The sequence below is a fragment of the Rhipicephalus sanguineus genome, chromosome 1 (assembly GCF_013339695.2).
Source record: "Rhipicephalus sanguineus isolate Rsan-2018 chromosome 1, BIME_Rsan_1.4, whole genome shotgun sequence".
NCBI classification, from domain to species: domain Eukaryota; kingdom Metazoa; phylum Arthropoda; class Arachnida; order Ixodida; family Ixodidae; genus Rhipicephalus; species Rhipicephalus sanguineus.
The window spans coordinates 1,454,273-1,469,159 of NC_051176.1; the positions used below are offsets into that span (position 1 = coordinate 1,454,273).

Here is a 14,887-nt window from a genome sequence, read left to right on the forward strand (position 1 = left end):
AAGAATTGTGCGCAGATATACGGTGCACGCAATGACGGGGAAGTGGTCAGTAATGTCAATTGGTAAAGACTCCTGCGTGAGATGGACAACAAAAGATTAGACAATGCATGATCAATTACAGTGCTGGAGCCGCCAAGGATTGAGCAAGCAGGGGTATTAATAAGACATTCATAACTAAAACCATGAAAACAAGATGAATAACTCACAGAGTTCAGGGATAAGTCCATTAATTGATGTATATCACCCATAATTACAATATTTTATTTATTATCTGAAGATAACCTTGCCATTATTTATTCGCGATAAACAACAATCTGAACCTGAGGAAGAAAGTGATCGGTAAAGGCAACCAAAAATGAAGTTTCTGTTATTGATGTTGAGAAAGTTAGAGTATATAGAATTCCAACGAAACTGATTCGCAGTTTTGAATATTTAACCTGAGGTCGTGTCATTGTTTGAGCGGTATACTTGACAAGATACAGACAGCTGCTCCACCATGGTCCGTGCGAGAAAATGCAAGAGAACACTCCGGCACTTTTAAAGTAATCAAATTTTAGCCGCCGACGAAGCGATTTGCGAGATTCGGGCAGCCGCGCTGTATAACAGCGCGATCTAGGTTCGTGCTTATGACGCCTATATACACCTTTCCTTTTGAACAAAGAACGACATAGTGCAAACAAAAAGAGGAAAATATATAGTGAGTGACAGGCGCCGCGCCTAGGAAAAGGCGCAGTGGCGCCACGAGAAACCCTAGCGGCGGTCCGTGGTGTTTCGGACCGGCGAGAGGGGCGGCGCGGCCTACCGCCACTAGAGTACATCTAGGCACTGATAGCGGCGAGAACAGCGTTGACCGTCGAGTAATCTGCTCAGCAGAAATGCGCGTCGACATTTTATACCTGTGGCATCGAAGAATCCAGCGTTATCGTTGATGGCCGGGGGAGTTCCAGAATCAAGTCTACTGCTCGCGTGGCGTGCTGAAGCTTAACACAGGATTCTAAAATAATCTGGAAGGTTCCGAGACGTTCGGGCGCCGTTTGCGCAAGACAGTGACTATACGTGCAACGAACCGGTGGCGTAACACAAAAAGTAGCGCGCGTGGCAATACTTGTAAGCTATTTGACGAATTAGGTGCAGTAATGAAGAACAGACAGTCTGTCAGAATGACTGCTTATGATATAGCTGGGGGAATTTGCGTAAGGCCAAGACAATTGCAAGTAATTCTGCTTGAAAAATAGGCAAATTGAAAAGACCAGTCCAAAGATGATGGTGCAAAAGAGCGCCTTGTTTTTCTTCTTTGTCGGCAGGAATGGGTAACAGCCACTGCCATTCGCATCGTGCTCACTCGCCTCAACACGTTCGGCGATGAGATATTCGGCGACAAACAGGTGCTGCGGTCTTACTACTACGCCATCGCGGACTTGGCTGTTGGAGGACGGTGAGAGCCTTTCTTTAGTATCCCCGAATGCTGTGAACGCTATTGCATTGCATGCCAGGCAACACATTGAAATAATCTCCGCATGCGGCTTAATAAGGCTGTTGTATCCCCGTACGAGTGCGTTCGTTTTTGCGAGCAAATCTTGAGTCACGCTAGCGGGGCACCGGCCCCTGGCGGAATACTTTAAAATAATTCTTAACCCTTCTTCCGGCCGACTGAATATACTCACTCAGACTGACACTTTATGTTTCGTACTCGATAACGTAAGACTTATAGATGCACAGTCGTCACCATGAAGCCTGTGAAATAAGGACAACTACGCAGTAGAAGTATAATAGCCTTAATTGGGTCTCCTTAGCAGAAAGGACAATATAGAAAAATTATCTGCCCGTACTGTAGTGATACATATGCACTTAAAAGTGTTTGAGCTACAGCTAACAGCAGAATATTTGGAGTAAAATAATGAGAACAAGACTAAGACTTATTTCTCCAATGTCTAAGGTGGCATCTACGGCTGCGATGTTTGGATGTTGACAGTAGGCAAGAAGTTCGTAGACTTCTTTCCTGCTGTCTCAAACACGTTAGAAGCTGTCCATGCGGCTCGATTCGCCAACCATCCACCTCGGTAGTCATGTACTCGACGCCGTGGTCTATGGCGTGTCTCAAGTTCTCATCGCTAGCCGCAACAATAGATGGCGCCGCGTTGCTTTGCTGTTCAGCACGCCGAGCTTCATTTTCGCTTTTTGGCTGATGCCCCAAAACATATATACCGAACCACTTTGTCGTACTCAGTCGCTTTGTAAGTAACGGCCTATATGGGCAACACCATCGGATTCCAAGGCATGCAGTGTACATGGCATCGGGTCAGCGACATGTCGACGCACCAGTAGCGCACCAGCCTTAGGTCCCCTTGTAACTGTTCACAGAGGTTTTTAGTAAGAAGTGTTTGTCACCGGGCCAACCGTCTTTGGGATAAGTTCGCTGCTACGATCGGCGGACGCCTATGCTTGCGAACATCTCTAGCGGATGTATTGCTTCCTTTGCTTTGTTTGCTTTTGCTGGAGGGCTTGAGATTAGGTTTTCGACTCCTAGCCGTTTTAGCAGCATCGTTACACATGTGCAGAGGCTGCTTGCTTATCTCATGGCTAACACCCTCGTCATTAAACTGGCAAAAACGCGATGATAAAATATGCAATATTTTGGTGAATTCTCTGGCAGCTGAACGTTATGATAGCGGTGAGAGATGACGCCAGGCTTATGTAAAATAAAATTCGATAGCCGTCGCTGTCAAACTTTTGCATGGCGGCTAGTTTGGTGCGTTCGAGGTGGTGAGTACTAGTGCAGCGTAGATTACGGCTCCTCTTATTGCAGGTTTAGTTTATGCAGGCTGTGGTGTAGGATAACATTTGTATAGTCTTCGTAGAGATAGAGAAGAGACCGACACTCGCGTTGCCCTGGTCGTACGCTTCCTTTTTCTTTTATTCATTGCGTGCTCACGAGCAGGCCCGCGCTTTTTGCCTCGTCTTGGCGAAGCATGTGGTTTCCCGCCAACGTTCTCCCGCGGTAGACTCAACATCCTCCCGGGGCCGCGGTGTGGCCGCTTGCCTCCAAAGCGGCGCGGCGTGCTTGCTGGCCGTTTGAGAGTGTGATATTGAAGTACTTTTCGATGCCGTCCCTGCCTGGAAACGCCTCGACCACCTTGCCCAGCTTGCATTGCGCGCTGGCATGATGTCGTCCTTAACAATCACCAAGTCACCTACGCGCAGGTGGGACGAAGACGAGGGCTGGCAGTGATGAGCGGAGTGCAGGAGAAGCAAATATTCCTTCTTCCACAGTCGGCGCAGAAGCTCGTCTCTGTATTTCATCGGCCTGCGCAAGTCATGCGAGGTGGAACTAGGCAAACAGGCGCTGGTCCTTGCTGGCAGCCCCAGGATGAATGAACGTGCTGTCATGTCCGAGGTTAATTCCAGGCCCGTGTCACCGCACAACAGAAAGCGGCAATATAAGGCTTCGCAGACTGTTGAGTAGAGCGGTAATGAATCGGGCCGCCAAAGTCTACTCCCACGACTTCGAAAGGTGACGCCCCGGTTATGCTGGCTTTCGGTAATGGTGCCACCGGGACCGACGCTGGTCGCAAACGCCGGCGGTGACACGGCGAGCGCGACTGAAGCACCTTTTTAACGGCTAGTCTTCCCTTTAAAATCTTGATCGGAGGTCCAGAAGCGTAACGTGAACTCCGCAATGCAGAACACGGACATGTGTCGCGGATTTCAAGAGGCGTGTAAACACGTGGTCACTTGGTAACAGGATTGGGTGTTTAGGTTCCTCTGGCCTCTCAAGTTCCTGTAAGCGGCTTCCAACACTAAGCAGCCCTTCCTGGTCAGTATCTTGCCGTAGGGTCAGAACACTGGGACGTGATCGCAACGCGGCTGGCCGGCGTGACGACCTCTGCTGAGAAAGTGGTTTTCTGAAACAACTTCAGCCAGTACCGCTCCGCGTGATCTATTTCCAGTGACGTCAGCGGCCCAGACAAGGATAGTTGGTTTCGTTAGGCATTGGAAACAAAGCTCAAAATGCAGGCGGTTACTCTGAGAAGCCGGGAGAGTCAGCTGTAGTTTACGAGGTCGAGTAGCGGTGTCGGTGGATCTGTGGCTCGCGTTGAGGCTGTGGCTGGGCACACGGACGCAAGTTCACTGTTCCGGTCATGCACCGTCCGCGCAGCGCAAGGATTCAATAGCCAGCTACCTTCTGGATCGGTCGACCAAGGAGGCGCAGTCCATCACTTTGTCTCTCGTGTAAGAACCGTTGCTGCTACTCAGGGCGTCTAAAGGTCTCCCGGGTTGTCTGCGCTCACGCAGTGCCGCCAAGTGTAGCCTCGAGTGAAAGACTAAATCTCCCGAACATGGTTCCTTACGAAGGTCTTCACACGGTTAGCGTCAACAAAGACCCAATGTTCAGTCGGTTCACAAGGAGGAGACACATGACGAGAACTCGGACATTTTCTTGGTGTGGTGTCATAATCTCGCCGCTAGAAGACAGGCTAGAACGTCTAAGCGTGGTAGAGAAATTGCATTCAATGGTGCAAAGCGAGACTTGGTAATGAGGAGTCGGACAGTCGCCTACAGCGCACAAAAGGAACCAAGCACACAGCGCTACCGCTGTGTCGTCGTACCTCTGTGTTCCTGTCGCTTCTTTGCGCTATAGGTGTTAAGATGGAATACCCACATGCTCAGGCTCACCTTCTTTCACGGTAAAACTGCCGTAGGCTAGGAGCTGGCGTACAAACACTGCGACTCCATACGCACGAGGGCTGGCGTCAGGAAAGAAATTATTGTCGCGCATCCTAGATATTGCGATGTCAATGCGAGCCAACGTGAAATGTGAAAGGTAGACAGAACAGGCAGTCCCGGTACCCACTTCTTTCACAATTCCTCAATGTCAGGTGGAAGAGGCTTCTCCCAGTCGATGCCTTGTCACCCTAGCCGTTGTAATAGGAGTCGAGCTCTTACGTTGAATGGAGCAACAAAGTCCAATGGATCGAATAGCCTGGCAAAGGCTTGGAAAACGGTTCGCTTCGCTGATGGTTGATTTGAAACGAATGCCAGTAGGGCTTGCGTAGTGGTGATGATGTCATCTGATGGGCGGTCCCAAAGCAGACTAAGCACCTTTGACTTAGAGCTCTGCTCAGTAACCTTCTCCAGTAAGAGGCCGTCACTCAAGAACTGGACGAAGGGAAGGCGGGAGTTTGAGCACCACTTTGTCAATTCCATTCCCGCATCGCTAACGGTAGCATTCGCTTCCCTGTAAATCTTCAATGCCTCCTCTTCGGGACACGCGCCTATAACTAAGTCGTCCACGTAGATGACCGTTGTAGGCGGGGGGTAATGTACGGGTGTTTTGTCTTCCGAGACCATGTTTCGAGGTGGGGTTGCATGGTTGCTGACAGCAAGAACGGGCTAGAGGATGCTCCGATATGGAACCCGGGTGATGCGCCACTCGGCGATTGTCGGGATGTTCACATGTCGGTAGTTGGTCGATCCACAGAAAACGAAGAGCGTCTCTGTCTTCCGATCGGATGCCTATATGGAGAAATGCCTTCCAGATATCCGCGGTGAGAACGAATTTGCTGCTGGTGAACTGCAGGAGCATCTGCAGGAGTTCGGGCCCCACCTTGATGCCTTCATCGAGCATATTGTTCAAAGACGCGGCACCGTATTCATGCGATGAGGCATCGAACATGACGCGGAGCTTTGCAGTCACGCCTTTGCGTCGGATTACCGCATGATGAGGCAAGTTGTACATGGTCGGTCCAAGGAGGGCAGACGGCACTACTCTCTTAATGACCTTCCTTAAAATACTAGCTGATGGTGGCATGGTATTCTTGCAGAACTTCTGGGTGATGTTCGAACCGCTGACGCTTGAGCCTGGTTTCAGCCACACTTCTGTTAGTACAAGACGCGAGACATGGCGCCTTGATCATCAGCGGTACTACGTAGGGTCCTGCGCTTTTGTGTACTGCTCTATGAGACTGGATGAGCGCTGGGTGCTTGCTGACGTCGTCTTCTTGTCCGTCAGATATACCGATGGCGTCCAAGCGTCGTCACATCTCTGATGGGTCTCCTGGTCGGACGTCGGTGCTCCAGTCGTCGGAACAAGCCAGAAACAAGGCAGTTACACTGATGTTACACTATGACGAAGGATGGTAGAGGTTAGCGCATATTCCTTGAATGACCGAGTCAAATAAGGTGTCTACTGCACATAGGTTGTCGGTGAAACGTGGGACGCGTCCGGTCACTGCCCTCCAGTGAGTGATCAAAACGCTTATTGGGGAGAACCGATCAAAACGCTTATTGGGGAGTCCCGAGGTTGGTCTCCTTGAGGTTCGTTAGCAAAGGCCAGATTGCGGTCACGCATCATATTAATAACGGTTGGCTCTACAGCAGGACCCTTTACGGAGCAGAGATCTGGCAACTCCAGAGATTCAAGATTTACGTCTATCGGCTCAATTGGCCACAGAGCGTGACGTTTACCTTTCGGCATTGGTAATGTCGTGGATGGTTTGAGGGGTCGAATGTAAAGACGCCCATCTCTTCCAATGCAAGGCAGGCAAAGCTTCTGCGAGAAGTATTTACGGATAAAGGTCCGTTGGCTGCCGGTGTCAAGCAGCAGTCGCACTGGCACGCGTCACTCGTCCCCGCGTGCCTCGACTGGCTGGCTTCGATGACGGTAGGACCAACCGATGCACGCGCGTTCATCGCGGACCGAAGCTTCCTGGCGGCTTTGGTGACCTTGTCGTGGTACTCCATAGCGCCCTTAATTTCCTCGTCAAACCCTTCACCGTCAAGGGCGATCTGTTTATCCAGTTCGGCGAGAGCTGAGTCTTTGTCGCGATCGATGATTTTCTGCAGGTCGGCGGAAGACGGTAGTGTGCTATGCAGGAGGATGTCCCTAGTCTCGGAAAAGAGTCGGGTAGCGGCACCACGAAGGACGCCTCGATGCTTGCCAACTTTTCCACCCTCGGTATGATATCGGCGTGGAGGATGTCAGCATTGTCGCGGGTTTCGGCACCAGTATTGTAGAGACTGAGACCGACACCCATGTTACCCTAGTCGAACGCTTCTTTTTTCTTTTATTTATTGCGTGCCTTCCCGCTTTTTCCCTAGTTTTGACGAAGCATGGCGTTTCCCGCCAACATTTTCCCGCAGTAGACTCAACAGTCTTTAGTACGGCTGGTGTAGCCATTAAAAAAAACGTGCTTTCCGGTGTCAGCATGTTTGCATTGTACCATCACGTTTTTTGGGAACACTCGTTATTTCCGGCGCTGTCGAGGACTCCTGTGGAAAGCGCATTCCTTTAATGTGTCTCACAGGTGCCAGTGCAATGGCCACGCAATGGCCTGCGACCCGGGACCCGGCGGCGTGCGTCAGCTGCAGTGCCGCTGCGAGCACAACACGGCAGGCGACAACTGCGAGCGCTGCATGGATCTTTTCAACGACCAGGCATGGGGCAGAGCCACCTCCACCGACGCCCACGAGTGCCAGCGTGAGTGCATTCCCTCGGTTCCCATTGTTCGAACTTGAATGGGAAAGGAATCCCTAAGGTTAATAATTCTGTATTTTGAAAGTGTGGTGCAGCTCCCAAAACATGTATTCATACGAACTTTTGGAATTTGCGCCTGTATGGTTTCTTATCGCCGAAAAATGAACCTCTGCCATTGAAAACGGGGAACTTCGAGCAATGGCCGCTAGGAGCGCTGATTGCGCCGTGGTGCCTTGCTCGCGGAGCAAGGCACCCAGAGCAAGGCAGGAAGGACATCTTTTTCGAAGGCTTCGGAACGACAGCGACAGACAAGTGTTCTTGCCTGATTTGAGCTTGCCTCTGTCTGTAGCTTTACGAGTACATAAGGCGCTAGCGTAAAGCTTGATTGGGTTTATTATTCTGTACTGTTTCTTTTTTTGTGTGTTTATTACTTGGTACTGTTTTTTCCCTGCCACACATGGTTGAGATGTGCGCGTAGACGGACCACGTGCATGCACAGATGCTTTGAAGTGTAGCGTATTCATTGATTTTTGTGGTTCCCTTTGGCTTATGGCAGTGTATTTAGTACGCCGTCATTATTTTATGTGATAATTTTCTCATCCGTGGTCATCGGTGAACTGATCTAGTCATGGTCAGAAAGACCGTAAAACGTTCAGGGTGCGGGACACGTTGGAAGATGGAAGTTTGTGTGGATGAGAAAGCAGAAGCTGACGGCAAGTGTAGACAATGCGAGTACCAGGAGAAAATAAAAAAAAATGATGGCTGATCCCTCTGTCATAGGAACTGGTATTACACGAAACTGAAAGGTGTCGTTAATTGTTTATAGTGCATTGGTATAGGAGAGCTTGTACAATGTCTACTGTTGTTTGGCAGTGATAGCACCGCTTGATGTGGACGCACTCACGTTGACGCCTAGTAGCACATCTCCGTACCGACTACTAACGGCCATGATCATGATTTAACCCTTGCGGCAGCTGAATTCTTAACATATACGTGGACACCGCATATGGTGAATGCCCGCGCAAAGATGGCATCAACAAGCACATAATAAACACTGATAGAAGATATGTACTCCTTCAAAGCGTTGTGAAACGCGAAGAGAAACGCTATGCGCGTCGTGTCTTCCCTCTAGCCTGGCCGTTACTTCTCACAGGGCGAGCGGGGAATGCGGTGCGACAACCAGGCGAGCGTCGGAGAGCTATTTTTCGATATAGATGGATACTATGAGCGAGGCTTGGGCCAAAGCCACCACCTCGCGGTTTGTTAAAGCGTTGACAAAATTACACTTCTATTGGAAACGCGCCGAATGGGACATTCGTAGCAACGACGCGTCTTTTTTTGTCTTTTTTTGATCCTGGTGGCACACATGTCACCGCCCCGTTATAAAGGGGGCGCTCATAGCATCCACCAGTCCATCCATCCATCCATCCATCCATCCATCCATCCATCCATCCATCCATCCATCCATCCATCCATCCATCCATCCATCCATCCATCCATCCATCCATCCATCCATCCATCCATCCAGAGCGCTGTGGGAGGAAAGTGTGAAAGATAAAAGGCGCGTTCATGCACCTCCGTTATGTGTTTGGCGGTAGCTCAGTGGGCTAAACGCCCGCTAGCATTGGTCCCGGGCAGTGAGGCCATGGGTTCGATTCTTGTCAACGGAAGTTTTTCTTATAGTCTTTTTTTCTTTGCCATCCAATGGAGTTCATTTTGCTGACGTATTTCCGTGACGGAAATACGTCATGAAAGTCTTGGTGGACCGCGGCATAAAGCACTTTCATGTTAAAAATGATGGTGGTCCAGAGTGGGCTTATGACGAGAATGGCAGAGCTGGAGAATGTGTTGGCGACAGAGCGAGAGAAAGCGAAGGCTATGGGAGAAAGGCTTAGGTGAGCCGAGGAAGCCCTATCGAAGGTCGTCAATGTGAACAAAGAAGACGCAGGTGACGGTGGAAGCATTAGGGCGACGACCCCCCGTGGGGGAGAGGTGAAAGGAGCATCTGCCAACACGAAGGCAGATGCAGTGGTCACAGGAGCCAGCTTGCGGGAAGTAGTTTTGAGGGAGGGAGGGGACAAAGCGGTAGACGTGACTCACGCTAGTCACCTAGTCAGCAGCCAGATGCAAGTTTCAGAAGGAATGTCGGAGCAGGTTATTATCGCTGGTGATTCGAATTTAGTTCGATGCGTAGAGGCAATCAACGAAAGTGTGAAAGGCGATAAAAGAGTTTCGATAGGGAGTTTCCCAGGACATGCGCTGGGGTCAGTCATAAGGCAAGCGAGTGGAAAACTCGCAGCTAAAGCTCACAGACTTAACCTCGTGGTAACTGCGGGAGGGTTAAATGACGCCCTGAACAAAGAATCGTCAGGACTAGCGACGACATTGGTGAAAGGGGTCAACGACATGCGCGCCGTGTCCCCTGTTGTGCCAGAACACCTGCATTTCGTTGGGACTCCGACTGCACTTCGGCAACAACGAGAAAAGGTCAACAAAGACCGGCAACACCTGCACTGCGGCAGACCGTCCAGAACTTCGGCAGACCTTTCAGCAACGTGGCAGACCGTCCAGCGATTCGGCAGACCGGCAACACCTGCACTGCGGCAGACCGTCCAGCAAGTGGCAGACCGGCAACACCTGCACTGTGGCAGACCGTCCAGCACTTCGGCAGACCGGCAACACCTGCACTGCGGCAGACCGTCCAGCAATGCGGCAGACCGTCCAGCAATGCGGCATACCGTCCAGCAACTCGGCAGACCGTCCAGCAATGTGGCAGACCGTCCAGCAATTCGGCAGACCGGCAACACCTGCACTGCGGCAGACCGTCCCGCACTTCGGCAGACCGTCCAGCAATTCGGCAGACCGGCAACGCCTGCACTGGGGCAGACCGTTCAGCACTTCGGCAGACCGTCCAGCAATTCGGCAGACCGGCAACACCTGCACTGCGGCAGACCGTCCAGCAATGCGGCACACCGTCCAGCCATTCGGCAGACCGGCAGTACCTGCACTGCGGCAGAGCGTTCAGCACTTCGGCAGACCGTCCAGCAATGCGGGACGCCGTCACAATTCGGCAGACCGGCAACACCTGCAATGCGGCAGACCTGCCAGCGCCTGCCTGGAGAGGGCACCTCACAATAGACTGCTACCAGATTTAAGGCCGTGCCGGTCCGTAGTTAGAGGAGTCGCCCCAGCCGACTTGGTTGTGCTGGAAGGCCTGTTCACTGAGATCAGAACTATGTAAATATTGTACATAAAGTATTTTCGTCCATCTTCTTGTCATCATGACGGCTCCAGGCATGACACCCACTCGTGGTCCCCACGGCTACGCTACCGGAGTCGCAACAACGGTGACAGCGAGGGGATACCACGGCCCGCATCCTAAGCTGGGCACAAGAAACGCGACCCCAAGCGCAACACCCCCCAGTTGCAGATAGTGGTATGGACAGTACCGGAGTTACCGGTGCGCAACGGCAACTTGCAAAGAGCGGTTGTCGACGCAAACAAAGAGAAATGGCGTTTGAATCGAGAGAAAGGTTTCGGGGTAGTGGAAATAAAGAGGCAGGTGAACAGGTGGGCTGGTTTCCAAGGAGACAGAATTCACTTCGATAGAAGGCTTGGTCATGAGGTGGGCTGGCGGCTGGTAGGACGCGCAGTAGCTTTCTTGGTCCAGGGTAGCTAGTAACAGGGAAAAGAACCAGGAGAACTCATTGACAGCTAGTATTGCGAAAAAAAAAAAACAAAAAAGGTAAAAGAAAAAAGGAGAAGGCGCGTGTTGGAATTAGTTACATAAACATGCAAGGTAGGAGAAAAAAGGCAAAATGGTTAGAGATTGAGGAGCAGTTAGACAAAGAGCAGATAGGCGTTTATGCGGTTACAGAAACACACCGTAGAGACTTGGAAGAGCCACCACATATTGAAAATTATGTTTGGGAAGGGTGCAACAGGGTCATATAAGAAAGGAAAGGTGGGGGTGTTGGAATGCTCATTCACCGCGGAGCCAAATGGGATAGAGTGAAACAGACGCGTTCAGAGCGCCTCTGGGTTTTGGGCACAGTAGGCGGAAAGAAAACGTGGCTAGGGGTAGCCTACGTGTGTGGACGGGGAATAACTGCAGAGAAAAGAATAAGGAGATAGTGGATTGCATGAGTGCGGATATTAACGAATTTGGTAATGGGGCCTAAATCATCATTCTAGAGGACATGAATGCCCACATACATGACCTTGACGGATATTCAGACACCAATGGGAAGTTATTTCTAGATCTCTGCGAGCAACATAGTCTGGAGATAGTTAACATATGGGGCCTAAATGTGATGGGCAGATCACGTGGGTAGTCGGAAACAAGCAATCGTACATCTATTATTGTCTCATGACTGAAGGAATTCATCAAAAACTGAGGGAAATGAGAATAGACGAGGAAGGGATTAGAGGCTTGGGTCATAAACGAACAACATTATAAATGGGATATAAAGCTGGAAATCAGAGCATAGACTGAGAGTTTGGCAGCTCGTATTTAAATGACAAACAAATTATAAATATAGCCGCAATAGTCGAGGAAGAAGTAGGCAAAATACCAGGCAAGGACTGGGAGTATAGTGAGCTGTTACATCTAATGATGAAAGAGATAGGGAAAGAGAAGAAAACTATTTGCTGGAAAGGGAAAGGAAAGCCAAGTAGTTTGTGTAACAGGGAAATCCGGGAAGTGATCAAGAAGCGACGCGAAAAATCACGGGAGCATAGAAAGGCAATAAAGAAGAAGCAGCCGCAGGACGAAGTCAAGAAAATATGGGAAATATATTTAGAAAAAAAAATCTATTGTACAGAAATCGGTCGACGCAAATATTAAAGGTGAATGTGAACGCTGGGTGACAGAGATTCACGAAAAAAAAGAAGGCCGCGCCTAGGCTATTTTGGAGCCACATAAAGACACTAGGTAGGAAGTCTGCAACAATGCAACAATATATTGTAGATGAAGCAGGAAATCGATTCGAAGGGTACGAAGCGCTAGGTTACATCCGATAGCTAAAAGTCGATTCGTTTAAAACGATCGTCCAGAGGATTTCGCTGTTGAGTAAAAGTATGATGGAGAGCGCAAGCGAGGAAGAGCTAGTACTTGAGGATTTCTACTGGAAAAAGGCCGAATGATAAATTCCAAAGCGCACTGCCGCGGGTTTAGATTGGGTTCCCGTTAGCCTCATTCACGAACTAGGACATAACACTAAAGAAGCACTGCTGAAAGCCATAGAAAAATGCTTACAGGACAGGCTAATACCGGACAGTTGGCGAAAAAGAATCAACTTAATTTAGAAAGGCAAGGGAAAGAAGAATGGATAGCACTGGCTCGTATAGATCGGTACTATACAGGTTGACGATGCAGGCAGTAAAATTAAGATATACACGTGGGCAGATTATAGCGATATTCTGGGAAAACTTCAGAATGGATGTCGAATCGGCAGGTGGTTAGACGAAAATCTGTTAGTTCTTACTTAGCGCATATAAATATATAAAACAGACAACAGGCCCTTGTACGTGGCTTTTCTATAACATCACTGGGGCGTACAACAACGGTAATCAGGAAATTTTGTGGGATATACTGAAAGAAATGGGCATACGCGACGACTGTATACAGCTTTTGAGGGATACCGAGAAAATACAGTTTGCATAGAATGGGAAGGAGTTTGTAGCAAAGAGATCGTTGATGTTAGCAAGGGGCTGAGACAGGGATGTCCTTTGTCCCCGCTGTTATTCATGCTGTACATGGTGAGGATGGAAAACGCGCTATTAGGTATACTCGCGGACAAGCTTTTCTTGGCAATGAAGGGAAGGCTACAGAGCCGAACTACGTGTGTGCTACCGCTGAAGAATATAGTCCCGCTACGGCGTCCCTGTTTCTGCGTGAGAATAAAAAAATGACATTACTTTATTTTCTACGGGGCGCTGTTTGAAAAGAGGGTCAGCACGCACCAAGGAGATATTTATATTTGTTTTAATTCATGCAGTGTCATTTCGCGTTTTTGAGCCCGTGAAAACGTCTCACCTTTTACGTGCAGCTCACAGTCAAAATGGCGTCTTCGTCTTCAGGCAAGCGCTCGTCCAGCTCTTCCGACGAATCGCCGAGGGAGCGTGTGAAGAATTTCGCTAACAAATGGCTGCCTGTGATGGCCGCTCGAATAATCAAGCGGCCGTCACAGGAGATACGGAAGGTTCACAAACCATAACTAAATTCGAAACGCGCGCCGAACCGGACTACTTCGCGGAGCAGTGCATGTGCAGTAGCTCCGCCCCCGTAGCCTTTCCTTCATTGCCAAGAAAAGTTGTGCGCGATTATAGCAACATTGGTTTGAATCTGTCACGCAAACAGGCCGGCGTGATGATTGAGCAGAAGCTTCCAGCTTTATTCGATGGTGAGGATATTGTCTTACTTACGGACAGTTGAGATGACATGCAGCGGCTGGTGGATTTATGCGGAAGGGAAGGTGAATTTAGGACTAGCATTTTTTGTGTATTGATGGTATTCAATGATCCCTGTAATCAGGCGGTGTCAATACAGGGCCAAGAAATACCGAGGGTAAGCTAATACAAGTACGTCGGAGTATGGGTAAATGAGAGTGATAGATACATGGAGGTACAGGAAAAAGCCTCGGCAGCAAAAGGAAAGAGGAATGCTGCAATAATGAAGCACAGAGCGTTGTGCGGATACCATAGGTACGAGGTGCTTCGAAGCCTGTGGAAAGGTGTAATGGTTTCTAGGGCTTACTTTTGGGAACTCAGTGGTGTGCACGAGGGCAGAGGTGCAATCAGAAATTGATGTAAATCAAAGGACTGTGGGACGCCTCGCGTTGGGCGCTCACGGGAAGACGAAAAATGAGGCTGTAAAGGGCGATATGGCATGGGCAGGTTTTGAGGCGAGGGAGGCTCAGAGCAAAATAAGGTTCGAAGTAAGGCTAAGGAATACGAAGGAGAGTAGATGGGCAGAGAAGGTGTTCCGTTATTTGTATAGGAAGAGCGCGGACACACAGTGGAGGTAAAGAACTAGGAGGCTCACTAGTAAATATAACGGCTGGTAGTGTAAGCAATATGTCAACAAATGGCGTTAAGCGAAAAGTCAGGGAGGTGGGGAGGATTTACTGGACGGCAGCTATGGAGAAAAAACCGGCTCTGAGTAACTACTGAAAGGGCAAAAATGAAATAAGGAGGGAGGCATTTGACGATAATTCAAGGGGAAGGGCTTTACTATTTGAAGCGAGATCGGGTTGCCTTAGAACGCGTAGTTATGAAGCGAGATTCAGTAAAGAAGAAGAACAATGCACATGCTGCGGGGAAGATAGGGAAACGGCGGGGCATGTTCTGATTGAATATGGAGATATGCAGGCAGGTGTACGTTTGGGCATGAGCCTACATGAAGCGTTTGGC

General features: G+C 49.6%; 1 protein-coding gene across 2 annotated transcripts in view; it reads left to right on the plus strand.

The window, feature by feature from the left end:
• Window positions 1-14,887, plus strand: part of LOC119389207 (laminin subunit gamma-1) — a 234,219-nt gene that overhangs the window by 65,344 nt on the left and 153,988 nt on the right. For both annotated transcript variants that reach the window (XM_037656412.1, XM_037656427.1), the window contains exons 2-3: window positions 1,305-1,435; window positions 7,305-7,477. In XM_037656412.1, the coding sequence (XP_037512340.1) occupies window positions 1,305-1,435; window positions 7,305-7,477 (304 nt within the window). The remainder of the gene's footprint in view (window positions 1-1,304; window positions 1,436-7,304; window positions 7,478-14,887) is intronic.